The sequence below is a fragment of the Aulonocara sp. 'chitande type north' Nkhata Bay genome, linkage group LG22, assembly GCF_057382095.1.
Source record: "Aulonocara sp. 'chitande type north' Nkhata Bay isolate Kocher_YH1m ecotype deep benthic linkage group LG22, A_spYH_male_GT1.1, whole genome shotgun sequence".
In the NCBI taxonomy this organism is placed as follows: domain Eukaryota; kingdom Metazoa; phylum Chordata; class Actinopteri; order Cichliformes; family Cichlidae; genus Aulonocara; species Aulonocara sp. 'chitande type north' Nkhata Bay.
Window position 1 is genome coordinate 14456349 of NC_141364.1, and position 26394 is coordinate 14482742.

Consider the following 26394-nt stretch of genomic DNA (forward strand, 5'->3'; position numbering starts at 1 on the left):
AGTACTTTTTCCCCTGTGTCATTTCCGAATATTACACATCTTAATTCATTGTGTGGAAATGGGTTCCAAATTGAAACCCAGAGTGTGTTAAATTTAAGGATGTATGATATAAGGATGTTTTGCTTAAGAAGTTCACTTTTTATTAGTGAGATCAGGCTTGTGTTCTTGCTTCTTTCAAAAGTTTCTTCAGTGCAACTTCAAAAAGCCTGCTCTGGTAGATATTTTCAGTTCTGCATCTCTGTCAGCGTTGGTGACATCCTTCCTGTCAGAACTTGCAGTGGTATTGCTCCTTTCCTGAAGACACTTCAGGAAACTTAGACGATACTTCAGCTGCAAAGCATGAACTCTGCTGATAGAAACATTTTGATTTTCGAGGCAAACATTCTTGTTATCATAAGCCTTCCAAAGATTCTGCAATTGCTCAATACTGGAACAAATAGTTCTCCCAGTTAAAGAATGCACAAAATGCAACTCAAGTCTTTCAGAGAGGAAAAAAAAAAGATTTATTTCATTTTGGATTTCAGTACAAGTTTGAATTCAGTGTCATATATTTGTGTTTATATCTTCTTCAAAACAGCTGTCAAGGGACACTTCCTGTCACCGAACGGCAGCTCTCTCAGTTGGCCGCAAGGTGGCGCTTGGATCCTTATTTTTCGGTGAAGAAATCGTTGCAGAGCATAGTGAGGCAGGTGACCAGCGTGACATACTCTTCAAAATCCACAGTGCCGTCCACGTTTATGTCCAGATCCTTGAAGATCTTGTCCAGTTTTGCCTGGTCAGTGGATTTCTGCAGTGGAGAAAAGTGTTAGCTTAAATTTAGACACTAAGTGATCATAAAACAAAGAACTGCTCAGCCTACTTCTGCTCAAATAGTTACGCAAACCACAGGGGAAAATCTGTGTATTTTCCACTCTCTCAAAGTAAAAGCTCTGCATCAGTATGCCAGTGTTTTCAGGCAACCTACTGGGTGTCAGATAGGAGGATAGAGACCACTCACGCCAAATATGTCTCCAAGCTCATTTTGAAGAAGTTCCTTCAGCTCTCCCTTGCTTAGGGTGAATTTGTCTCCCTCCTTGCCAGAGTATTTATGAAAGGCGGCAATGAGCAGTGCCATAGCCTGCTGGATGTCAGACATGATTAGGGCTAGTTTAGGGAGACAGAAGGAAAACAAAATGTTACGTCTGAAACTGCAGTGGTATTTGTTTATGCAGGAAATCCACACTGATTAAAGAAAGATGCCTCCTCTGAATAACGTTTACACATAATTCTGCTATGACTCATTATCTGGTGCAGATTAGGCTGAATCACGTGGTATTGTGGTCAAATGTAGGATCTTAACAAAGGACATCATTGATATTTGGAACACGAGGAATTATTTAGAACTAAACGAGGGGGGAAAAGGGGAATAGGCAGGGCCTGCTTGGTAAAACCAGAGTGAAAGAGATTGAGTCGTTTAACCCTGTGAGGTCCATTTTAGGTTTGCCTAAAATAATGATGCAATGAAGCTCCTTTCAGTTACTTTTGAACCACTTCTGCAAATTACATTGCTAATATATTTAAATTCTGGAATTATATATGTAAACATGCAGTAAAACATATGCATGTGCAAGTGCATACTGGAGTTCATAGCAGAAAACAGTGGCTGATATTACTGTTTGTCTTTGCCAAAGTTTCTCTGGGTTCTCAGTGGAGCTTGATAAAAATAAACTCAAGATATCCACCTGGGCCCCACCACTCTTATTTCCCTTTTCAGCGGTCTCTAATGTAGCGTCTCTGCCAAGTGACACAGGACATTGTTATGGCAACAGCAGAAGGAGATAAGGAAGCAGGTTGCAGCTTAATTAAAGTCCCCAAAGCAACATCAGATGTCTGTTCTTCTAACATAGTATATCTAAATTATGCGTTCTTTCCACTTGACTGTATAAACCCAAGAGATTTGCTAGTGGTTATGTTGTGAATCATACAATGTTTTTCCCTCCCTAGGGTGCGCTAAGCTGAAGAAACTTTGGCATCAGAGAGTTTGGAAACCGAAGGGAGTTACAAGGAAAGAGAGCACAAAACCTGTACCGCATCATTCCTCAATTAGGTTGCAGTTAAAGGTGAGAATCGCTCCTAACCCCCCAAAAACTTTAATGCATCCGTAAAAATGAGTTTCCAAACAAGTTAGTGGGATTTAGACAAAATGAGCTCAGTCTTTTGCAGCATCAAGTTTCATAAGCAAGAAGAGAAGTTTAAGCATTAAAGTCCACATGGATGTGACAAACTTTGCAGTTCATCAATACTTTTCTGCTAATGCTTAATGTGCATTCATACAAAACTAACTATAATGAGCATTGCTGGATTAAAACAAACAAACAAACAAACAAACCTGGAAAAGTTTTTAGAGTGAGTAAATAAAAGCAGATAACAAACAAAAAAAAGCACTTGTAGGATTTTCTACTCACCAGTGCTGAGGTTTAAGACAATTGGAGGCTACTGTTGATCTTGGTAGAGCTGTTGTGATGAACCAATGGGTGGCAAAGCTGCTTTATACATCACCACACCCAGTACCCCTCCCCCCTCCCTCTAGAATGCTCCTTTCATCTCCAACCACTCCTCCTTCCTTCATTTTTTAAAACATATTCTTTAACAAACACGACACTCGTGTGCTGTTACAGTGAATGTTTGCATTTGAGGATTTGGAGAATTCTAAAAACTTGCAGCATGTTTTACAAAATGTTTCTTACGTTATGATCTCAGGACTGCTTTTGAATCTGGAATTGCTGCAGAACAAAAGACAATAAAATATGAAATGTAAAGTTTGGGGTCCTGTGTCTTTTAAGAGGACTCTTTGCATGAGACTATTAAAGTAAATTAAATAAATAATGGTCATGTAACAATCTTGCATGACCGCATGCATGACCTGTAACGGTCATGCATCAGGGATTTGACGGCCGCTCTCGCCGAGCGTCCCGCTTCGCTCACCCAGGCTGGAGGGGGCACGGCAGAAACGAGGCGAGGCACTGGCTGCTCAAGTGGCGGAGAGACGTGGCTTGTTGGAGCACGCTGGGCTCATGTTGAAAGAAACAGATCAGCCCTGTTTTGTGCAGGCTTCTCGCCAGACTCATAACAGGTTTCCTTTTTGTTTACGTTAAGTAATCACTCTCTGATTTGAATAGATCTTAGATTAGCGCTTTCTTTCTTTTTTTGAGGAGAAATCTTCAGAGGCTTCTCTTCCTGCATTCTTCTCTGCTTTGTTTGGCTTCAGGAGAGAGGAAGCAGGCTTAGAATGTATAGGAATCATAACTTCATTGGTTCCAATATAGGATTCATGTTTTATAATTGACTTGTTTTTCAGCTGATCATCTTGCCAAATAAAGAAACAGCATAAGCAGTGTTGTCAGTAAATCCAAAGAATAGCACAAAATGTGTGTATTGTCAAAGTTTCCAGTACCATATTTTTATTCTTGGAGTTGCTTTGCATGAGTCTTATTTATATAATAATAAGCCCCTTTGTTATTTTCTTTCTGTAACAAGCTGTTTTAGCTCCCTTGCACCTTTGGGCCTACATTCTTATGATTGGCTGCCCAATTTATTACATACTGGGACTATTTGTGCATACCCTTAACTCATTATTTGAAAGTTCAGTTTATTGTTGCATCTGTTATTGTAAAAGTAAATATCCATCAGAGAGGAGGCAGCAGACATGAAGTCTTTTCTTACACTTAACAAGACATGCTTTGTTTATAAGTATTAATTGTATATGTTGTTAAATAAGTGGTAAACTGAGTGTAGTTATATTGCACTGCATTATATAGAAAGTGTGATTGCCATGTGAGGCACAGTTCAAGTTGCATAAAGGACAGTAATTCTACATTACTGTAAGACTGCATGGATGGAACAGTTATGGTTTCTTTCCATGTGCAAAATATGGATTTCTGACCCACTTAAATTGTAACAACAGAAAGAAGAAAATACAGAGACCCCTTTACATTTACTTTACTTTGGTTTTTCAGAGCCCTCCACTGGCTCTTGGCTGCTTAGCAAAAGGCAAAGCAATAAATTACCCAGGCATACTCACACTTGTGTGCTACATTCCTGTTTTCTTCTACTCAGTAAAATGTGCCTCAGATTAAATTGTTCTCATCTATTTTGCCTGTCTCGCTCAGGTGCTGACTTGTCCAGAACACGACCAGGAGAAGCTGCAGTTCTATTGTCGGTCATGTCAGCGGCTGCTCTGCCCCCTCTGCAAACTGCGCCGCATTCACACCGGACATAAAATCCTCCCAGTGGCCCAGGCGTACCAAGCGCTGAAGGTTTGACTCACAATCTGACATCTATCTCCGTCCTGCACAGTGAAAGGTTTACTAGAGGCAGGAATACACACAAAGAATGTAGTATTGAAGCCAGCATATATGTGAATAGTGTGAAACCCTCCATTTCACAGGTTAAAATAATATATTATAGTAGTCAAAGACTGCTTCACTGCTTCCTCTGACAAACAAACCGAAATCAGCTGATTGTTGCACAAGTGCAAATGCAACCGATAAACAGGATCGATCGGCAGGCAGACTAACAATTCCAAGGAATTGGACTAGAGAACCGGTTCTTGATTCCTGTCCCTATCTATCCTTCCATCTTCTTTCACTTGTCTGGAACACCTCACCCAGGTGCCATCTGACAAGGTCAGATAAACAACCTCAACTCGCTCCTTTTTATTTGGAGAAGTAGCGACTCTGCTCCAAGTCTTTCACGCAAGACTGCAGAGATGAGATTCTGAGCTATCATGGAGGAATTGTTGCACCACTTAGACTAAGTCCAGATCTCTAAAATAGTTTTGCACTTCACTAACATTTGAAATGCAACCACCAAATGCAATGAAGGTAAAGATAAAAATGATGCAGTGCTGTTTAAAAAGCTACAGTAATGCAGCTTTAACTGTTAGACAAGCATAGTGTGCAAGATAATGCAGATGTGTGGCTGTGTGAAACTGATAATCTGCGTGCATTTGTTGTTTCTGTGTCGCTTATTTGGTGTTAATTTGACAGGAGAAGATTACAAAGGAGATGAACTACATTCTGTCCAACCAGGACACAGTTTTGGCTCAGATTACCCAGCTGGAGAGTTCCATCACACAGACTGAGGTGATTAATACTTCTGGCCCACAAAATCTCCCTGAACATGGGATTAAAATCAGTCAGCAGCTACTGCAAGTATTTGTTCAGCTTGGCTGTTTAGGATTGGATACTATGTACAACTGCTGCATGTTTCATATATAACTCCAAAAATGTGTTTTTTCTCAAAGTGTTTTATAATGTTATTTGGACCCTTTTTAAGAATGTACCAGCAGAAGCCTGGTGTTAGTTCTCCAAACTTGTCTTTGTGCTTTTTCCTCACCAGGTAAACAGCGTGTCGGCCAGAGAGCAGCTGGCTCAGAGCATCAGGGATTTGACGGCCGCTCTCGCCGAGCGTCACGCTTCGCTCACCCAGGCTCTGGAGGGGGCATGGCAAAAACGAGGCGAGGCACTGGCTGCTCAAGTGGCGGAGAGACGTGGCTTGTTGGAACACGCTGGGCTCATGGCATTCACGCAGGAACTGCTGAAAGAAACAGATCAGCCCTGTTTTGTGCAGGCTTCTCGCCAGACTCATAACAGGTTTCCTTTTTGTTTACGTTAAGTAATCACTCTCTGATTTGAATAGATCTTAGATTAGCGCTTTCTTTCTTTTTTTGAGGGGAAATCTTCAGAGGCTTCTCTTCGCGCATTCTTCTCTGTGTTGTTTGGCTTCAGGGGAGAGGAAGCAGGCTTAGAATGTATAGGAATCATAACTTCATTGGTTCCAATATAGGATTCATGTTTTATAATTGACTTGTTTTTCAGCTGATCATCTTGCCAAATAAAGAAACAGCATAAGCAGTGTTGTCAGTAAATCCAAAGAATAGCACAAAATGTGTGTATTGTCAAAGTTTCCAGTACCATATTTGTTATTTTCTTTCTGTAACAAGCTGTTTTAGCTCCCTTGCACCTTTGGGCCTACATTCTTATGACTGGCTGCCCAATTTATTACATTTACTGGGACTATTTGTGCATACCCTTAACTCATTATTTGAAAGTTCAGTTTATTGTTGCATCTGTTATTGTAAAAGTAAATATCCATCAGAGAGGAGGCAGGGAACACCCTGGCTAGGTTCAAATGTAAATATGTGAAAGGAAATAAAGAAAGCCCCACATACAGCACAGTATCTGGAAATAAAAACTGAAGGGATGTCACTAATGTGCTGTTTATATATTTTTTTATTATAATAGCAATAAAGATTAAAAACAGTCTTATCTTTTATTCATTAATTTTTCTTTTTCATACGTCCTTAAAAAACTGTGAGTCTTCCTCACTGTCCCTCCTGAAAGCCTTTGTTGATTCCTTCCTTGCCCTCTGCCCCCGGAGTCTGCACCATCCTGGCACTTTTCTGTAGAGTATCGCCGTCGTGGTGTAGTACCAGGAGGAGCGTCTAGAGGTGGGATCAGAGGAGGACTGGCTGCTGCACGCTGGGGCTGGCAGCGATTGGACGAAGTGAGTGGAAGCAGCGCTGTGATTGACAGGTTGGAAATGGACAGCGTGTACGTGCTGCGGGTGAGAGGCTGCAACAAGGCAGGCTACGGAGAGTACAGTGAGGAGGTGCACCTGCACACCCCGCCTGCACCAGGTGAGGGTACACACCGAGCTTCTTAGTTGTCCTTATTAACAACTGAACAGGACGACTTTGTCACAGTGTAAACACACCCAAACAACATGGCTGTTTGAGGAAAAAACAAAACAAACCAGAAACATGTCAAACTAGTTTGACGTGAGGTTGTTTACATGCATGTCACAGATTACCGTGGGAAAGCAACCACACCTTGAAACTGGACTACAACCAGTTTTATACGATATATATTTTTGGGAGTCAATGTTTTATTTATGAGATCTTATCTGCCGACTCAACATTTACCCCAATTAATAATCATGACTATGACACCAAGCAATTGCACCCCAGTTTAAAGTGCAGTGACTTTCAGGCATTGCTTCAAAAAGGTTCAGATGGTTTCCTGCATAAAGTTTTTTAAATTTTCTGCACAAGCAGCCTCTGTAAGCACTGTGACTTTGTCAGAATTATCACCTTATGATCTCTCTTTCACCAAGCTAACTGATAATAAACATGCTGTGTATAAACACTGTTGTGTAAAAGTATTCGCCCCATCTGTCTTAGTTTTCTTCATATGTCACACTTACATGTTTGAGATCATCAAACTAATTTTAGTATTAGACGAAGATGATGCAAATACAAAAAGCATGTTTTTGTATGATGATTTAAAGTTCTTAAATGATGATTTCAATTATTAGCAAGGGGGAGAATAAGCTATTCAAGCCCACCCGGCCATGTGTGAACAAATAATTGCCCCCTGTTACGCCCCAGTCTAGGGGTACAAGAACATAACATAAGAGTTGAAGAGGATTGACCCTGCCCTGGTCCCCAAAACTATACACAGAGGGAAAACCAATTGCTTCATGAACAGTGGTTTATTGTCTGAAGTGTGACTCTGGGGTGAACAAAGGCCAAAATAACAAACAAAACCAGCTTAATCAGTCAAGGAGGTGCTACCTAAACCCTACATGATGAAAAGAACAAACAAAAGACAAATGCTACGCCTAACTCCCTAACTGAATAAACAGGAGGGAACAATACAGAAAACAACAAGGCAGCTCACCCTTTCGGCTTCAGTGACTATTTACAAGGTGCTATTTACAAGTGAAGGCTAAATTACACACTATATACAAACTCAATAGGTCAAGAGAATCACAAATATCACAGAGTTTGGAGGCCAGGGTCAGGTCTGCTGTAGTGATGGGTCGTTCGCGAACGAAATGGCTCTTAGAGCCGACTCTTTGACGTGAACGACGCGAGCCGGCTCCTTATCGCGAGCCGTCACGTGGGGTTTTTTTTTTTCTTTCTCTCAGCCTCTCTCTCGCACTTTTTTTCCGCTTCACTCTGCACGCGAGCCTTGTGCTTTACGCTGGGCAGAGGGGGGGAGGGGCGGTAGTTACACTCAGTAGCACAGGAACAGAGCCAGAGAGAGAAAGAGAGGCAGGGACAACAACATTAGAAAGATATAGTAATCATCCACAACTATTTTCGGTTGCAGATGATAAAGGATTCAGAAAGTTTATTCATGCAGGTCCATATGACAGAGAATGTGCATCTTCTGTTTGTTTTCACATGTGTTGTGGTTTGCAGTGTTTTGTGTTCTTTTCACTTTAAATTTGTAAAAGGAAAAAGCTTAAAATTTAAATAGTTAAAACTTGAAATGTGAATAGTTGATTTTTGTATTATATGATTTATTTATTACATTTTATGTGGAGTGAATAAATAAAAGTATATTTACGGTGGCCCCTAGAGACAAAGCATATACAAACTTCAAATCACGTACGAACTCTGAAGCATGTACAAACTCCAAAACACGTAAAAACTCCAAAACACGTAAAAACTCCAAAGCACGTAAAAACACGTACAAACTCCGAAGCACGTAAAAACTCAGAAGCATATAAAAACTCAGAAGCACATAAAAACTCAAAACACGTACAAAAGACAACAGAAGTGCTCCAGGATGCTGGGCACAGTGTTGAGCCTTTGTTATCTTGTGGCTACACAAGCCAGCAAGTACCAACGACTGGATTTGGTGTGTGGTAATGAAGAAAATATAATCTGATCAAACATTATTCAGCTTTAAATATTGTTCAGCTTTAAAGTTACTGTGCAACTGTGTAATAAAAATGTGCTCACGACTTTGGCCTTGAGAGCGATAAGAAGCGATCGCCTCATCCTGCAGGTGCAAGATATCTGCAAGCGAAGAGACTAGAACACCCAAGGCCGATTTCCTTTTATGGAGTTGTTTTTTCTGCTAATGCAGCACTTTCCTCACAACCCCCTCCTGTAAGTTTTAGAGAATGTATACCCATCCTCACAGCAAATCTTGGGAATCTCCTGATGTGAGCTGTGTTGAGAGGTTGTCTCTGTCTCAATAAAAGTTCACTGATTCCCCATCTGCCGCAGGTGTCCGGTTGTCTTCATTCTCCGCCAGCCTGGTTAAGTCAATTCCTCCTTAACATCTAAAAGAACCTATTTAATGAAGGAAGACGGGTTCACTTTGTGTTTAATATTATTCTATTGCTGTTGTTGTTTTTTTTGTATCCTTCAATTGGCGTCACGGAACAGGATCCGCTCCAGGTCAACTGGAACGGATGGGAGGACTTCGGCCGTGGTCTGAGTGAACGGAGTTTGGACAAAAGCTGTGTGCACACAAAAACAAGGTAAGCAGACCTTTTATTTCTGCTATATTGAACATTATAAAAATACTTAGTGTCCAAACTCCTAGTAATTCATAACCAAAATTGTCTGGCTTACTTAAGGCTTGTTGAGAATCAGACAAGTGAATAAGAAATAAGTGAATAAGAGATAAGTGAATAAGAAATAAGTGAATAAGTGAATAAAGATAAGAGTGAACTGAGGTCTGACCACGGTTGCAGCCGACGGGTTGCTCTCCGGTGTCGGATACATACCTCAGTGCAGGTCTGGGACCTTGAAAGGGTTTATTAGTAACGCCTTTCTAAACAAATTAAAAGGTTAAAGGCCTTGAGAATATTTTTTAGTAATATTCTCTAAACTACAGAAGGGTTAGGAAGGCCCAGAGGACTTTATTAGAAAAGATCCTCTAAAACTTAAAAAGGAGAAGTACTGGTTGGAGTCCAAAGGAGGGGTCCCTTTGATCAATAGGAGAAAACGGATCTCTTCTTAAAACCCTGATGATTTTAGTGTTTTAAATGTTTTGATGTTCTGTTTGATATTGGACACACATAAATACACGCTGAATGCTTGCTGTGGAACACTGGGCAGGACAGTTTGGTTCTCCGTTGTTCACAGATTACACAATTAAAGGAACTAGGTTCCTCTTTTGGTTAAAATAATACACCACACATAGAATTTTTTTTACACATTTATTACATACATAAGGAGGGTAATGAGTGACTGCAGGTAATGTATGAAGTGTGAATGAGACGTGTGAACAAGGTGACAACCAACTAGCACCCCTATCAGGAAGCTCTAGGCAAGGTTACCCGCCAGACTCCGGTTTGGTAGAAGCTTGGTAACACCTGAAGGGATATTTCAGTGCTGACTCACCTTTAAAGCAGCGCCCCAGCTGTTAGTGCCTAACAGAGGCAGAAACCCAGCTGGCCCAAATTCTCCTTTAAAATCAATAAAAGAACACTCCTCCATTGACAGTAAAATGGATGGAGAATTAGATCGAGAAATTAATGATGATGGTTGGGGTCCCGGTGTTATTCTTAGCACATTGGGAGAACAATTAACATGTGTTGAGACAGTCATCAACTCCACACACCAGCCTAAAGAAGCAAAAAAGCAGAAAGAGTCATTGAGGAAAACAGCTGAAAGGTTAATGAAAGAAAAGGGAAAGGACGAGGGGAGTAGTGGTAACTGGGGAATAATTTGGCAGAATAAGGCTATGCAGGCAAAAGAGAAAGAGGAAGAAGCCAACTCAGCAGCAGCAGGTGCAGGTGTGATGAGCGGGGTGAGACACAGAAAGGAAGCAGATAAGCACGCAGGCCGCAAAGCTAAATTTAATCACTGGGTGTGTTTATGGGAAACTGCAAAACCACACATGAAGAAAAATAGGTCTCAGCCACCTCCCTATTCTGCCTCAACTCCTCCCTCAGCAGGCATATATCCGGTACTTAATATCTCTGGTGGAATAATGACTATTGGAGAAGAACCGCCCGTAGCTCCAACTCCCATAGATACCAAGCATTTTTGCCCAGGAAGCTCCTCTCTGTCGGCGACATCCTCAGCTAGTAGTAGAGCCCCCTCTTCTATGTCCCATTGTTTTGGAACCGGATCTGAGGGCCTAACTGACCCCCCTGCGAGCGCACCATTTGCGGTTCGAATGAACAGACAGGAACCCACTGAACAACAATTAACTGATCAAGAAGCAGCATTACGCAGCTGCTTAAATGAACATAGGTCAGTGGTCCAGGTGAATAATCGTGTTGCGTCAGCCCCTCTTTCCCGGTCCAACCCCTTTGCCAGCACTCCTGTCGCTGTTAAAGGAGATCTGACCGCTACTGCAAAAACTGAGCCTGGCACTTCACCAAATGTCACAGTTACCATGTCTTTGGTGGGCCGTCAGGATCCGGAAACACAGATGAGTTTAGCCCACGTTTTTGCTGACACTGCTACCCCACCAGGCGGGGAAGAAACTGAGGATACTGATGATGAACTCAGTGACCTTAACAATACACCCCCCTCTACCCCTCCCAGTTTAGGATATCAGACTAGATCTAAGGGCCCTGTGCCTCAGCCTCCAGGCATATTTCCCCTGGTCCAGACTAAAGCGCAACGTAGACCAGTGTATCAACCTTATTCATTCGGAGATGTCCAGGCCCTAGTGGACAAACTCCCTGACATAATGGAGGGAGGGAATGCCTGGTTGGCTGGTTTGGATAAATACACAGCTGGACAGGACCTCGCACTGGGAGATTTTAGAGCTATTATAACTAGGTGCACATCCCGATCTCAGGCAGCGGACCTGGAACAAAATGCGGGTACTACCATGCATGAGAACGAGGTGCCACTAATGCAGGCCTTGAGGTTTATTGGACCGGCCCTGCGCAAACAATTCCCACCCAAAAATCAAGGCACCTTACAGAAATTTAAATGGGAGGGAAAGCAAAATCCCACCCATTATCTAAATCAGGCTGTTGAAGACTGGGTGAACCATACAGGTCATCACCCCAGTAGGACTTGTTCACAGAGCATGTGGTTTAGAAGGGCGGTGCTGAGGGGCATTCCGGAGTCAGTAAGCCAGAAAATGGAGGATAATCCTGATTTGCAGGACTGTGACTTTGCAATCTGGAAGAAACATTTGATTTTTAATCTTAACAAAGTGCAGATTAAGTCTGATGATAAAGCGGAGAGCGTCGAAGATTTACAGTTGCAACTGTTGAAGGTTCAGCTGCAGAAAGCTAAAAACGACCTGGGTGGAAAAGGTGACAAGCCTAAAAAGCAGCTTGTGGCCGCTGCGGCTCCCGCTCCTGGTCCAGTGGCCCCTGATTTGTATCCAAACCCATGGCCAACTGATCCACAGCCCCCCCAGTATGGTGCTTATCACTCCCCGGCCCCTTATGGGCAGAGAGGTTCCCCATTTGGAGGAAACAGAGGTGGTTTCAGGGGAAGGGGTCAGATGGGAGGTGGTAGGGGAGGCCAGATGTATGTTTGTTTCCGGTGTGGACAACCTGGACACTGGGCTAAAGCGTGCCCTTTGAACCCGGCTGCTGGAAGAGGCAGGGGAGCCCGTGGTGGGCCCTATCAGCATCCTGGCCACAGAGGTGGACCTCGTGGTGCTTTAGTTGAAGTGCCCCCGGCCCCACAGATGCCTGTGATGGGGTGGGAGTACTACGAGGGTGGTCCCCAGCTATAGGACACCCCACAGACTGCCCAGGACGGTGAAGGGACAACGGCGGACCCTATGCTGTCCATAACTGTAGATAGAAGAAGAAGCAGCTTTTTAGTGGACACTGGAGCTACGTACTCCACCATTAAGGATGTTGCTCGTGAAAGACTTACTGACAGAGTGATTACAGTGGTGGGCATATCTGGGGAACCTAAAACTCTGCCTTACACCGTGCCCCTCCCCACAACGGTTGGAGATCAGACCTTGTTACACAGCTATGTTTGTTCAAAACAGGCGCCTGCGAATTTACTGGGAAGAGACTTGTTGATTAAATTAGGAGCCACAATACTCTGCTCTTCACAAGGCCTAACTGTGACTCTCCCTACTGGGGTTGTACTTCCCTGCTCTGATGGGCCAGAGGGAGGTGGTCAGTTTCTGCTGCAACCCTCCTCCTGTTTGGCGGACTCTGCTGACATCTACTGGGCATTATTGGAAGTTGAAACACCTGCTGAACCAGGAGTTTGGACTGCTTTTCAGCAATGGCGGCCGTGGCTCTCACTCCTACATCCTTATGTCCCTCCCCCTGACCCACCTCATGTTACACTGTTTTATGACAGGCATGACACCACCTGGTACCAGCACATGTTCCAAAAGCAGTGTGAGGGGCGGGCTTGGTCTCTGAACATGTCGTGCATTTTTGCGGCACCGGAGGGAGTGGCAGCAGCGGTTACTTTTACAACAGATCAATTACAGTGGTACATGATGTCTGATGAGGCAGCTCCCCATGTGTCACTGGCCTTACATCCTGGACACCAGGCTAAGGAGCTGGGTGGAATGGTTAAACGTTCCCTTGCGGCCACTGACTGGACACCTACAAAACTCCCACAGGTTTTGTTTTCTCCATCTACCAAGACATACCAAATTTTAAATGATTGCTTTAATTCCTCAACACTGCAACATGGAGTGGTCAGCGGGTCACATGGAAGAGAACACACAGACCACTGTGATGCTGCGCCTTTACTCGACTCTCTTCCAGATTGTTTGTGGTCCCTTGGACCCACAGATGTAGGTTTAGTTGATGTGGAGCCAGTCTCTTTTCAACTGTCATCTGCTACCCCTTTGTGGCAGCCTCAGTACCCACACAGACCGGAGGCTGAGGCTGGGATTGCAGAAACAATTTCTGGTTTGGTCACTGCCGGTGTCTTGGAGCCCTCCTGCTCTAAGTGGAACACGCCCATCCTACCCGTTGAGAAAAAAGGCACGGGGAAGTTCAGAATGGCACATGATTTGAGAAGGATTAATGCCTTACTTGGCACTCCTACTTTGCCTGTGCCTAATCCTTATGTTGCCTTGACCAACCTCCCACCATCTCATGCCTGGTTCACCTGCATTGACTTGGCTAATGCCTTTTTCTGCCTCCCACTTCGTGAGTCACTGCGTGACATTTTCTCATTTACATTTAGAGGCCGACAATGGCGTTACACTCGCTTACCACAGGGATTTGCCCTCTCCCCAGGACTGTTTAATCAGTGTTTGAAAGAACTTTTACAAACCAGCCCACTACCATCTGACTGTATGTTAATACAATATGTGGATGACCTTTTGCTGTCTGCCCCCACGGCTGACATCTGTTTGGAGGCCACCAGAGTGGTACTTCACCACCTGGCCAACACAGGTTTTAAAGTGAGCAAAAACAAACTACAGATTGCAAGAAAACAGGTTTCTTTTCTAGGCCGCATGGTCTCACAGTCCGGTATTTCCTTGTCCCCAGAACACAGGAACTCCATTTTGCACCATCCAAAACCTCTAACTGTAAAAGACATGTTGTCATTTTTGGGCCTGACTGGTTACAGCAGGACCTATGTCCCAGACTATGTTGGCCTTACTTCCCCTTTGCGCGTTTTGGTAAATGAACAAGGCATGAGAAACCTCTCTGCTCGCCTCTCATGGACTACAGAAACAGAACAGGCGTTTATAAAGTTAAAACAACAGCTTTCTGTCGCCTCTGACCTTGCTGTGCCAGATTATGCTTTGCCTTTTCATCTTGATGTTTCTGGAACTGGAACCCATATCAATGGTATCCTGTTCCAGAAAAAAGGGGGAGAGAGAAAAGTGTTGACATATGTAAGCGTAATGCTTGACAACACTGAAAAACGCCACCCACCGTGCACACAACACGTTTCTGGACTTGCAAAAATCATTCAGAAAACAGCACACATAGTGATGAACCACCCACTAAAAATTTTGACATCACACAGTGTGGTGGCCTACGTCTCCTCACAGGCCTTCACACTCACTTCACTCAGGCAGAGACGCCTCAGTACCATTTTGGAAGCACCACACATCACCTACTCACATGAAGGCATAAACATGGCTGATCACATGGGATCAGGGGAACCACATATGTGTGAAGAGGTTGTGCAGGTACAGGAGAAAATCAGGCCAGATTTGCAGGCAGAACCTCTAATGGATGCAGAAAAAGATTGGTTCACAGATGGATGTTGTTTCAGAACTGAAAGTGGAATGTTGAAGGCTGCATGGGCAATAGTGGAACAGACAGACATGAGATGGAAAACAGTGAAAGCAGAGCAGTTGACAGGACAACAGTCTGCACAGAGAGCTGAACTGAGAGCGGTGATTGAAGCCTTAAGGATGGGAAAGGGACAGAAAGTGAATATATACAGTGATTCAGCTTATGCTGTGGGAGCAGTGCATGTGGAGCTCAAGCAGTGGCTAAGAGCTGGTTTTTTGACAGCCAGCGGAAAGCCTATTAAACATGAGATAGAAATGAGGGAATTAGCGGAAGCACTGTTGTTACCTGTTAAGGTGGCAGTGGTAAAATGCAAAGGACACAGTGCCGGATTGAACTTAGTGGCATTAGGTAACAAACAGGCCGACTTAGTAGCTAAGCAGACAGCTGGTTACTTACCCTCCCTGATTATGGTAATGGACCCAGAAGCCACACCCCCTCCAGAAAGACCACCCATACAACTAGGCCTAGCCACAATCAGAGAGTTACAGGACAAAGCCAGCCCCCAGGAAAAATCATTATGGGTAACAAGAGGGGCCACAAACACAGATGTTTGGCGTGGCCCAGATGGAAGGCCCATTCTACCGCCAGGGGTCAGACAGACAGCAATGGAAGAGGCACATGGAGTGGGGCATGTGGGACCTGCACAAATGATGAGGAACTTAGCCGCCTGGTGGCACCCTTATCTAAAAGACATGACAAAATACATGGTTAAAACCTGTAAGGAGTGCAACCAATTTGGAATCAAGCCCGCCTTCAAGCCAATAGCAGGGTACTTCCCCATCCCACTTTGCCCAGGGAAAGAAATAATCATTGATTACACAGACATGGTGGACAGAGTAGGTAGTTACAGGTACCTGCTGGTGGCTGTGGATGCATTTTCAGGTTGGCCAGAAGCCTGGCCGACAGCAAGTGAAAACAGTAGAACTGTGGTGAAGTGTCTGATTAATCATTATATACCACAGCATGGGTTTCCCGAGGTCATAAGGTCGGACAATGGTTCACATTTCAGGAACCACGATCTGCAGAGGGTTGAAGCCGCATTAGGTTTGAAACATAAGTTTGGCTCAGTTTACCACCCCCAATCCCAGGGGAAAGTGGAAAGGATGAATCAAACTCTAAAAACTAAATTGGCTAAAATCTGTGCACAGACCAAATTAGATTGGGTTAAGGCATTGCCTCTTGCATTAATGTCCATAAGATGCTCAGTAAATCAAACCTCTGGTTACACTCCATTTGAGTTGGAGCATGGCAGGCCTTTTCCTGGCCCCTCCTCTCGCCTGTTAATGTCGGATGAAGCTGATTCAGACCTCGATCCGAGGACATATTATAACATGCTCCGCAGTTTTGTTGCCCAGTATTCCTCACAGGTCGCTGAAAGAAACCAGCAAGAGCTGAAAGAGGCGGCTACACCTGGAATGGACTACGTCCTCCTGAAAGTCACAAAGAGAAAGTGGGCTGAGCCTCGCTGGACAGGCCCTTACCGCATAACAGAGCGGACCTCCCACGCTGTCAGGCTCGAAGGGAAAGGTGACACCTGGTTTCATTACACACAGTGCGCTGCTGCCACCGAACCAGGAAGAACCTTGAGAGAGGTGCAGAAGGACCTGTCAGAAGGAGCTGCAACAGCATCACCAACCACTTGAGGGAGCCAAAGCTCAACCTACAAGCCGGCTGGTTACAAAAGGGGGTGTTCTTCATACTGAACTAAACATTTTTATTTTTCTATTTTTAACATCTTTTATGACTTTGCTTTTATATTGGCTTGAGTTTTTAAGATTTACATTTTACATTGCAATAGTTTTAACCGCTGAAAGCTCATTTAAAGTTGTGTCACTGATACTTTTTGTTGCTCTTTAACTCCTAGAACACGCCCTTGGCGAGGTGGGGGGAACTGGACCACCTTTCTCTGCCCCATCATCCTCTATTAGAAGACATCCAAGCTAAGTAAACATGTCTTGGCCCTTTCCCCCTGAAATGACAGGCAGGCAAAGATGTTGCGTCTTTGTTTGCTTCCTGGCCCTGGGTCTCATTCCCATTGGCATAATCCTGATCTGTGAAGGGCCCCCGACACTTCTGACACCTTCAAGTTCAAAAGCTTCGCCCCCTTCTGACAGTCCCAATCTGACAAATGTAGCCCCTAGGGTCTTGCCCACCACTTCCTCTCCAGTTTTGCCCACGCCCGATCCATTTAGAAAGAAACGACACACGGTTACCTCCTGCACCCCAAGTACGACTAGAATGATTACTCTCTGTGTCCCCAACAATAAAAGTTGGGTAGTCGAAATAGATTTCGCTAGCTTCCCAGTCACTCCCGTCACCAAAGACCAAGGGGGGGATCTTTTTAACCTTGCAGTACATCTCTCCTCCTCAGTGTGGTATATAACCCTGGGAGGTTGGCATCAGTGGAAGTGGTCCAGTTTAGTGTCAGAAACGGACCTCGATTGGTCCAAGCACTCTAGGGGTCAGGCTTTGCACTGGAGAAACCAAAATATGCTCAGAATAGCAAAAAAACCGGATCTTTCGGGCTTAATTTTTACCCTAAAGGATCTGGCCTTGACCTCCTGTCAACAATTTATACTTGCCCCTTGGACTGATCGCACCGCCCTGTATTGGCAAATGGAAATATGCCCTAGCGTTGGTGCAGCTCCAAGCTCTGTAGTTAAAGATGATAACCCCACCTTTAATGGCCCTCCGGTGACATATACAAACGGGGGGAGAAACGGCCGAATACGCATTGTAGACACAAATAAAATGTCTAAAGATGACCTCTTCCAAATTCTAACCGGTATTTCTGGAGCAACAAACAACTGGTTACTACTAGCTGAACAAGCTGCTGACAAGACGGCTTCCGACTGCATAGTGTGTATGGGAGCCCGCCCCACTTTAAGAGTTGTACCGGCGCCAGTCAATAGTGCATGCCTCCTGCATCTTATGAACAATACAAAACGAGGTCATTGCTCATATCTGGAAAACCACTTTCCTAAAACTCAACGCTCGGTCTCTAATAAACCACCTTTCTTTTCTTCAGATGTAGCTGTGAACAATTTCACTTGTATTAACCTGACTGGCAATGCAGTAAAACTAGGTAGCTTGAACTCTTCTTGGTGCACTGAGATGACGGTTATGAAACCAAACTTCCGACCTACGGCTAGGGCTGATTTGTGGTGGTGGTGTGGCAATAACAAGTTATATGATGGTTTCCCTCGGGATGCGTCAGGTCTTTGCGCTCTCATAACTCTTATTTTACCTGTTTCAGTCACTCCAGTAGATCTCTCTATAGAAGTACACGAAGTTGGCCTCCCATCCTCCTCTGAACGCCGCTCTAAACGTTCTCTAATCCCAGGTTCAGCTCATAATCCAACCTATATTGATGCTGTAGGTATACCCCGTGGGGTCCCCGATGAATATAAACTGCGAGACCAGGTTAAAGCAGGATGGGCCTCGATACTTTGGATGGTTGAAATAAATGCGAATGTAGACAGAATTAACTACATTCACTTTAATGTGCAACTGTTGGCTAATTACACTCGAGATGGTTTTGAAGCTGTGCATGCACAGTTATCTGCCACTTCCCTAATGGCTTTCCAAAACAGGGTCGCAACGGATTTTCTCCTCGCAGAAAGAGGCGGAGTCTGCAGCCTTTTTGGTCAGGAGTGCTGTACCTATATCCCCAATAACACAGCTCCTGATGGTTCCCTCACTAAAGCTATTACTGGTCTCACAGCTCTTACTGTTAAAATGAAGGAACACTCGGGCGTTGATACTGCCATGTGGGACTCTTGGCTTAACATGTTTGGCAAATATAAGGCCCTTGTAGCTTCCGTCCTAGTTTCCATCTCAGTTTTTGTTGCTGTCCTAGTCACCTGCGGTTGCTGTTGTATTCCATGCATTCGATCCCTCTTCCAGAGACTGATTGTTACAGCTCTCACTCCTGAGGATAAGGATCTCGCCCGGCAGATGCCTTTATTAGCTGGTCAACTTCCCACCTCCTCGCCAACGGATGATGAAAACTCTGATCGTGAGGGTGACGAACATTATCGTCTTTCTCTTGTTTAAATGCTTCTAGAATGGTTGTTTCTCTGTGGTGTTTTGTATTAGGCTTGTTATTAATTGTTTCCCTCACCCACTTCCTCTTGAAGGATATATCTGGTTGACCTGTGTCTGGTCGGGTTGTGAGGGTTAAGCGATGTTCTCAGGGTCTCCGGACTTAAGCCTGAGCGAATGTGTACTCCCACCACTGGATATAAATTGTTTTTTTTCCACACCCCTTCCTCACGTTTTACCATATTCACTTTTGAATGTCCTTAGCAGTTACCGTTCTGGGTTTATTTTACGGTTGATTTATTCTTTCACATTTTCACGTTTATATCTCTCATTATTATAGTATACTCTGTACTCTCCACATTTTTATCATTACTTATCCTTTTTGGTTGCTGAGTTACAGGAACTGTTAATTTTGTGTCACTACCCTGGTTGCACTGACTCGTTGTATCCTTGTGTGCAGGACAGCTGTTACTGCTTTCCTCGGGAACCGAGACTGCTTGCAGCCGACCCCTGGGCAGGGTGGTGCCTGGACTCTTTTCTCCTCATCTGCAATGACAGATAAAGACAAATGATAAGACCCGAGGAGTTTTTCGAGCCAGGCTTCGACACGTCTCTGTGTTCCTTTGAATGTTACTTATTCTTGTGTGTTGACCCATTTAAGATGGGTCAAAAGGGGGATTTGAAGAAAATATAATCTGATCAAACATTATTCAGCTTTAAATATTGTTCAGCTTTAAAGTTACTGTGCAACTGTGTAATAAAAATGTGCTCACGACTTTGGCCTTGAGAGCGATAAGAAGCGATCGCCTCATCCTGCAGGTGCAAGATATCTGCAAGCGAAGAGACTAGAACACCCAAGGCCGATTTCCTTTTATGGAGTTGTTTTTTCTGCTAATGCAGCACTTTCCTCACAACCCCCTCCTGTAAGTTTTAGAGAATGTATACCCATCCTCACAGCAAATCTTGGGAATCTCCTGATGTGAGCTGTGTTGAGAGGTTGTCTCTGTCTCAATAAAAGTTCACTGATTCCCCATCTGCCGCAGGTGTCCGGTTGTCTTCATTCTCCGCCAGCCTGGTTAAGTCAATTCCTCCTTAACATCTAAAAGAACCTATTTAATGAAGGAAGACGGGTTCACTTTGTGTTTAATATTATTCTATTGCTGTTGTTGTTTTTTTTGTATCCTTCAGTAATAACAGGTAAATGAACTTTTTTTTTAAATTATTTGAATATATATGAGTGCCTGTGTATAAATACACAAACAATACACACATGCTTTCAATTGTGTAATTTAAGTGATCTAGTAGCTCTGCTTTGGAAGTTCAGTTCATGCTAGAAATGTGTTTTGGAGTTTGTACGTGTTTTGTCTCTAGGGGCCACCGCATATATCTATATATAAACATATATAAATAAAACCACTTTTTTTTTACGTTAGTAATTCCTTTTGTGCATAATTTTATATTATTGTTAATAATAAATTAATTAAAGCAACAAAACAACCTGAAGAGCCGGTTCGGAGCCGAAAGCGCCGGCTCTTTTTAGTGAGCCGAACCGAAAGAGCCGGATCTCTAAAAAGAGCCGGAAATCCCATCACTAGTCTGCTGCTGCTGTCAGTTGCTGCCCCAGGACAACTGCTGGTGAGGGATTTTGAAAGCGACCACATGATCAGGGGACCAATCAGCAGCTGTCAGCTTATCCAGTCAGGGACCTGCAAAGACTTAAAGACACAGAAAAAGAAACAGCCACCAAAACACATTATGGCCTGGGCCATAACACCCCCTAAACCTAGTCATTGGTTGTGATGGCAGCAAGAACTGCAATCCAGCTTTTGCAATGCCTGCCAGTGAGTGATTCTCCCAGTCAGTCCTGCTCTGAAGGACCTTTGTGGCCGCCCAACGTAACATTTTGTTACGTTCCCAAATGTTATGATCCAGTGATGTGTTTGTTTTGTGTTACTCCTCCCACCAGAGGATGGCTGTGGGTATCTTTCCCCTTTTCTCTCCTAGGAGGTGGACACCTGGGCGTGGCTGCTAGGTATCTGGGTGGAATCTCTGCCTATCCTCGGATTGGATAATTGATGGATCACCTCCAGTACTTAACTACCGAATAACATCCACCTGGTTCCCGGACGAGCCCCCACTTGTTACGTTCCCCTGAGGGGTCTAGGCGGGGAGGGGGAAGTAACAAAAAGTGACCGGGTCAGAAAAAGGAGTCAAGGAGGCAAAAGGGTTAAATTAAAGAGTTTTATTAAAGTTTCAATTTATACTAACTAAAAGAGACGGACAAGCCGCTATCACCATTTAAGAAAACAAACAAAACTCAGGCGTGGTCAATAAAGTAAAACGTAAGCCAAAAAGAAAGAGAGCAGCTCACTAGCTGCAAACCACAATAACACAGCTCACTAGCTGTAACCACCAGGCACGTGCAGAGAGGGGGGGCTAGAGGGGCTTGAGCACCCGCCCCTTTCCTGATGGGTGCCCAAAGTGCCCTTTTGTTGAGGCAACTTTTTTAAAAAAAATAATTTTTTTTATGTGTGTGTGTGTGCGTGCGTGTGGAGTCCTGTCTGTGCCCCTCAACAATAATATATACTATTAATCACAGTTTTGCTAAATAAAAGGATCTGGCTTGCATCAGTCACATGATCACATTTAACCAATGATCGCCCTTGACGGCAGAACGCGCTGGTTACGAGCCGGGAACGAGCTCACAAAAAGCACGCACATTTTTAGCGGTCCGGAGCTGTAGGAGAAACACGAGTTAACTCAGAGACACAGACTGATGCGACAAAACCAGTAAGTAGGTGTACAGCGTACACTGTAGTGTATAGCACACAGGAGTATTGGCTTATTACGTACACGTTGATAAGTTGTCTTGTGGCAACTGACGAACTGAAACAAACGAGCGTGCTGTGTGTGCAACAGCGCGACAAACATTACCTGTCCTTTTATTAACTGCACAAGTAGTGCTGGTCATAGCTGCTGGCTGTGTAAGGCTGTCATGGGTCTGTAGCTCTGTCACCGTTTTAGGGAACATATTTAGTTTTAAAGCAAGTTACAGGGCTTTTCCTGCCTTTCTGGAGGGATTATATTTCACTAAAAAACGATCTAATATGCATGTCCACATAATTATGCATTATTATAATTATAATATATTAAAAAACACACGCTGTATTTTAAAGAACATACATTAAGAAGCAGATTATATTAGATTTATATTTTAAATAAGACAAAATTTGGATTTTACAGCAGCAAAATTATTGTATCTCTACAGTTTAAAAATGTAATAAGCTTTGCCCCTGCACAGAGTGGATAGTGAAACAAATGGAATCATCATCAATACATTATTTCATATTTATTACTTCCCCCTCCTCATTGCTTTATTGTTGTAGCTCTAGTAATAAATAATAATGTAAGGATTCTGGATCAGCACCATGATGCCCATAGTATATACAGTATTCTGAAGAAGGTCTAAAATGTCACAGTGTGCGCGTACATGTGTGTGTTTTATTTAGATGGATTTTTAAAAAAAATATTACTCATGATATAACATTGTGCAGACATGCCTGGTAAGGACATGAGGAGGAAACAGTAGGAGCTGTGTGAGGCTACTAAAGGCAGGGGCTATAACATTTTTCTGTCATCATTTTATTATAGATTAAGTGCTGGAGTTGTTAAGTGTGGATAATTAGATTATAGTTTATTGCAATAGCAAGTTGTGCCTTGTTCTCACATAGCAAGTGGAGAGTGATATATGAAATGATGGGATGGAAGGAAGAAGAGAAGCAAAGAGTGATTCACAGGCAGAGCCTAAATTATTTCTCAGTTTTTTGTTGCCTTATGGTTCCAAGCGCTGTCACCAATCTTTGCATTTTGTTATTATCTCATGACACTTGTTTAATCAGCTACCATCTCTCCTATGGACTTTTTAATGTCTACAGTCTCAGATCAACACAGCCCCGCCCTTCCCATATTAGATTCTTGATGAATGTGTGTTGTTGTTATTCAGCCTGGTTCAATGTGCCCCTTTTTAACTTTGAGCACCCGCCCCTTTAAACCTCTCTGCATGGCCCTCGTAACCACTCACAAACACACTCCGCTCACTAGCTGTAACCACACTCATGGCACTCTGGCCCAGAGCTCACCTACCAAAAAGCTTCGCCTTGTCCCTAGCGAAGTCAAGATAGGACTGACCCTGTTCCAACCGTCGTGTTCTCTGACCACAACCCTCTCCAGTTCCTAACTCGGATGCAGAACAGCAACCAGCGCCTTATGCGCTGGTCCTTACTCCTCCAGGACTTCAACATTGAAATTCGATACAAAAAGGGCTTAGAGAATGTCATGGCTGATGCCCTCTCTAGGTTTTGAATCAAACATTTTTGTGTGGGGTTAAATGTTTGATTTTTTTTGGGTGGGGGGAAATGTTATGATCCAGTGATGTGTTTGTTTTGTGTTACTCCTCCCACCAGAGGATGGCTGTGGGTATCTTTCCCCTTTTCTCTCCTAGGAGGTGGACACCTGGGCGTGGCTGCTAGGTATCTGGGTGGAATCTCTGCCTATCCTCGGATTGGATAATTGATAGATCACCTCCAGTACTTAACTACCGGATGACAGCCACCTGGCCCCCTCTCTCCACCACTCAACCAAGAACCTGTGTGTTGATTTATTGCAGTGTAGAGTTTTCGTGTGTATGCCTGGCGTTATTATGTCCATTTTGTAAATAGCTGTAAATAGATTTGTCAAGTAGCGATCGTACGCTTTGTTCACCTTGTATATATCCTTCACTGCAGCAGCGTAGTAGGCGTGAGAAGCCATTTTTGTTGAATAAGTTTTCTCCTGTTTTTTCATTAGAAAGCTAGGTAAGTGAATTGTCTTTTGTTTGTTTTTGTTTTTTTCATTTTTGTGTAGGGAAGCGTAGGGACCACTAGGGAGTTTTGTTTATTATTTTTGGCATTGCTCACTGCCGAAGTAAATAAATGGCTGCTTAGCACTTTAAAAGGTATCGTTGTTGGTGTTCTTGCTTGGGTGGGGTGTGAGTGGGCAAACTTCTTGTTGCGTTTAATTACTCGCCCAGACAAAAAAAACGTAACACTCTCCTTCCTTTCTTCAAAAACCTTATTACAAATACAAATGAATTACAATATCACAATTTTTTGGAGCATTTATTTGTACTGGGGCAAGTCGTCACATGTGACAACTTGCCCCAAAGTTAATGAGACAACTTGCCCCAAACTGACATTTATGCTAATTTTGGCTAAATGTCAGGGTTAGCTCAACATAGCAACTGAAGTATCAAAAGACACGTTAATGTCTCCTCTATTTTGTGTAAAATAATAATTTGTAACATCTATACCTAACAAAATTGTACTGAAGAAAATTTAAAGTGATTTATTTTTCCTTTTAGGTCAAAAAAATAAAAAAGATGTGCTCACCTCAGATTAGAACAGTCTTGACCACATGTGAACAGGAGGTTGACTATAGAAGAAGAAGTCACACAAAGTGGCTATTTCATTTTTGAGATAGAGCCTCTAGTGTTGGAGTTATGAACAGTGTGACAACTTACCCCACTCTCCCCTACAGACACACAAAACATGTTTGATTAGCTGATGGGCACAGAGTGTAATAAGTGCTTAGTGGACACATGTCCAACACCAGTTTTATGTAGGCTACTCTTCATTTGTTTATTAATGTGTGAAACTGTATGCTAAAGCGGAATGCTAATGGGATGTTCTGCTGTAGTGTGCTGTGCGGAGTGGTGTGTGGTGAGCCTGTGCACTGATAATACACCGTTGTTTCCATTCAGGAAATAAAGTGGCAACGATCGATCAGAGACTCCTTGTCTTTTTAAAAACACAACGCAGAGTTGAGGAGTCTGTTTGGGCCGAACTGTTGCAGCGGCATGAAGCAGAAACCGGTTACACTAGCCTGTTTGGCGCCCTGGGCGAACACTCCCTGGAACCATACTGAATTTCACCAGAGAAACACGCACATACATGAAGAGAGAGAGAGTATGCATAGTATGCAAACGGCTACCAAACAGCCATCATCATTCGCCATACAATGAGAACAGGACAAATAAAGAATTGACAATGACTAATTAATATTGTGCTGAACACACGCTCTTTTCTACTCTGGAATATTCTCACTAATTTTCTTGATATTTATTTATAATCACCTCTGTTAATCCTTGATATTTATAATTGAGTGATCTGTATATATTAGTGCTATTTCGTAAATGTGTAAAATCTGTAACATAATGTATTGTTTGAAGTTGTTAGGTGACGGCTGTGTGCGGACAGGGATAGGACCCAAGATGCAGACTCCAGAGAGAAACTTAAACCAAAACAGCTTTAATGCTGAACTCAAACATAACATAACTGGAAAAAGGTCAAAAATAAACTAACACCGGCGGATTGACAAAACACACAGCAAAATAAACGGTAGATCGCAACATGGACACAGAGAAACACAGGGCTTAAATACACAGAGGGAGCAATCAGGGAATGAGTAACAGGAGGGAAACACAGCTGGGGCAAATCAGGCCTAACGAGACAAGGGGAAGCAAAACCAGACACATTAACATCAGACATGGACTTCCAAAGTAAAACAGGAAACATAACACAGACTCACAGGCAAGCACTAAAACAAAGGGAACAGAGACGTGGGACCAGGGCAGACACAGACACTGACTGGACGTGGAAATACAGCAGACAGGGGAGACAGCAACAAAGGAACACAGACAGAAAACCAAAACACTAAAATTCTAATCAAACCCCACCCAGAGGACCTTAACTAAGAAAAACCCGTAAAGCAAAGCTAGAATATAATGAAATACCAAAATCAAATAACCAAAAACACAAAACACCGGGTCACTGACCCAGGAACCCTAACAGAAGTTTAGTCTGTTACTGTTACTATTTTTACCATTTCTTCTTGGAGCAACTGTAACCCACATGATTTCCTTAGGGATTAATAGTATTCTGATTCTGATTGTTTCAGGATACATGACCTGCCATTATCCAATGACACATCTGCTTACCTGTATCTTTTGCTCGTTTCTCCTCTTCTTTTCTCTTTTTTCTAAACTGAGGACCTGATGGCTTTGAACCCAGGATTCAAATCATGAATACATAATGGGCTTGGATTTACAACATTCTAAATGAAATGTGCTCTATTTGGAAGCAGCAGGTCTCCCTCCCCTTTCCACTGGTTGCGTGTAAGACATTAAATCATCAAAATATAAATTTTAAATTGTTATTGATCCCTTTACCTCGAGTCCTAAAGTGTATATTTATTTTTGTTGTAGTTGTAAAGAAAGACTTGGGGATGAAGACTGGTAAAGATTGA

At 43.3% G+C, this 26394-nt stretch overlaps 2 protein-coding genes and 1 long non-coding RNA gene across 3 annotated transcripts; 2 read left to right on the top strand and 1 right to left on the bottom strand.

The window, feature by feature from the left end:
- Nucleotides 1–479: 479 nt before the first annotated feature.
- Nucleotides 480–2557, bottom strand: LOC147303809 (ictacalcin-like). Its single transcript, XM_086280564.1, has 3 exons — nt 2445–2557; nt 998–1143; nt 480–787 (listed from the first exon to the last, which is right to left on the bottom strand). Exons 2-3 carry the CDS (start codon nt 1133–1135, stop codon nt 647–649), a joined length of 279 nt encoding a protein of 92 aa, XP_086136690.1. The 5' UTR covers nt 1136–1143; nt 2445–2557; the 3' UTR covers nt 480–646.
- A 1595-nt stretch (nt 2558–4152) lies between these two features.
- Nucleotides 4153–24860, top strand: LOC147303810 (uncharacterized). Its single transcript, XR_015126892.1, has 4 exons — nt 4153–4295; nt 5028–5123; nt 5380–6679; nt 21058–24860. It is a non-coding gene; the product is annotated as an uncharacterized LOC147303810 (long non-coding RNA).
- Nucleotides 9244–12745, top strand: LOC147303811 (uncharacterized). The gene has a single exon (XM_086280563.1). The coding sequence runs from the start codon at nt 10296–10298 to the stop codon at nt 12501–12503; it is 2208 nt and encodes a 735-aa protein (XP_086136689.1). The 5' UTR covers nt 9244–10295; the 3' UTR covers nt 12504–12745.
- Nucleotides 24861–26394: the final 1534 nt, after the last annotated feature.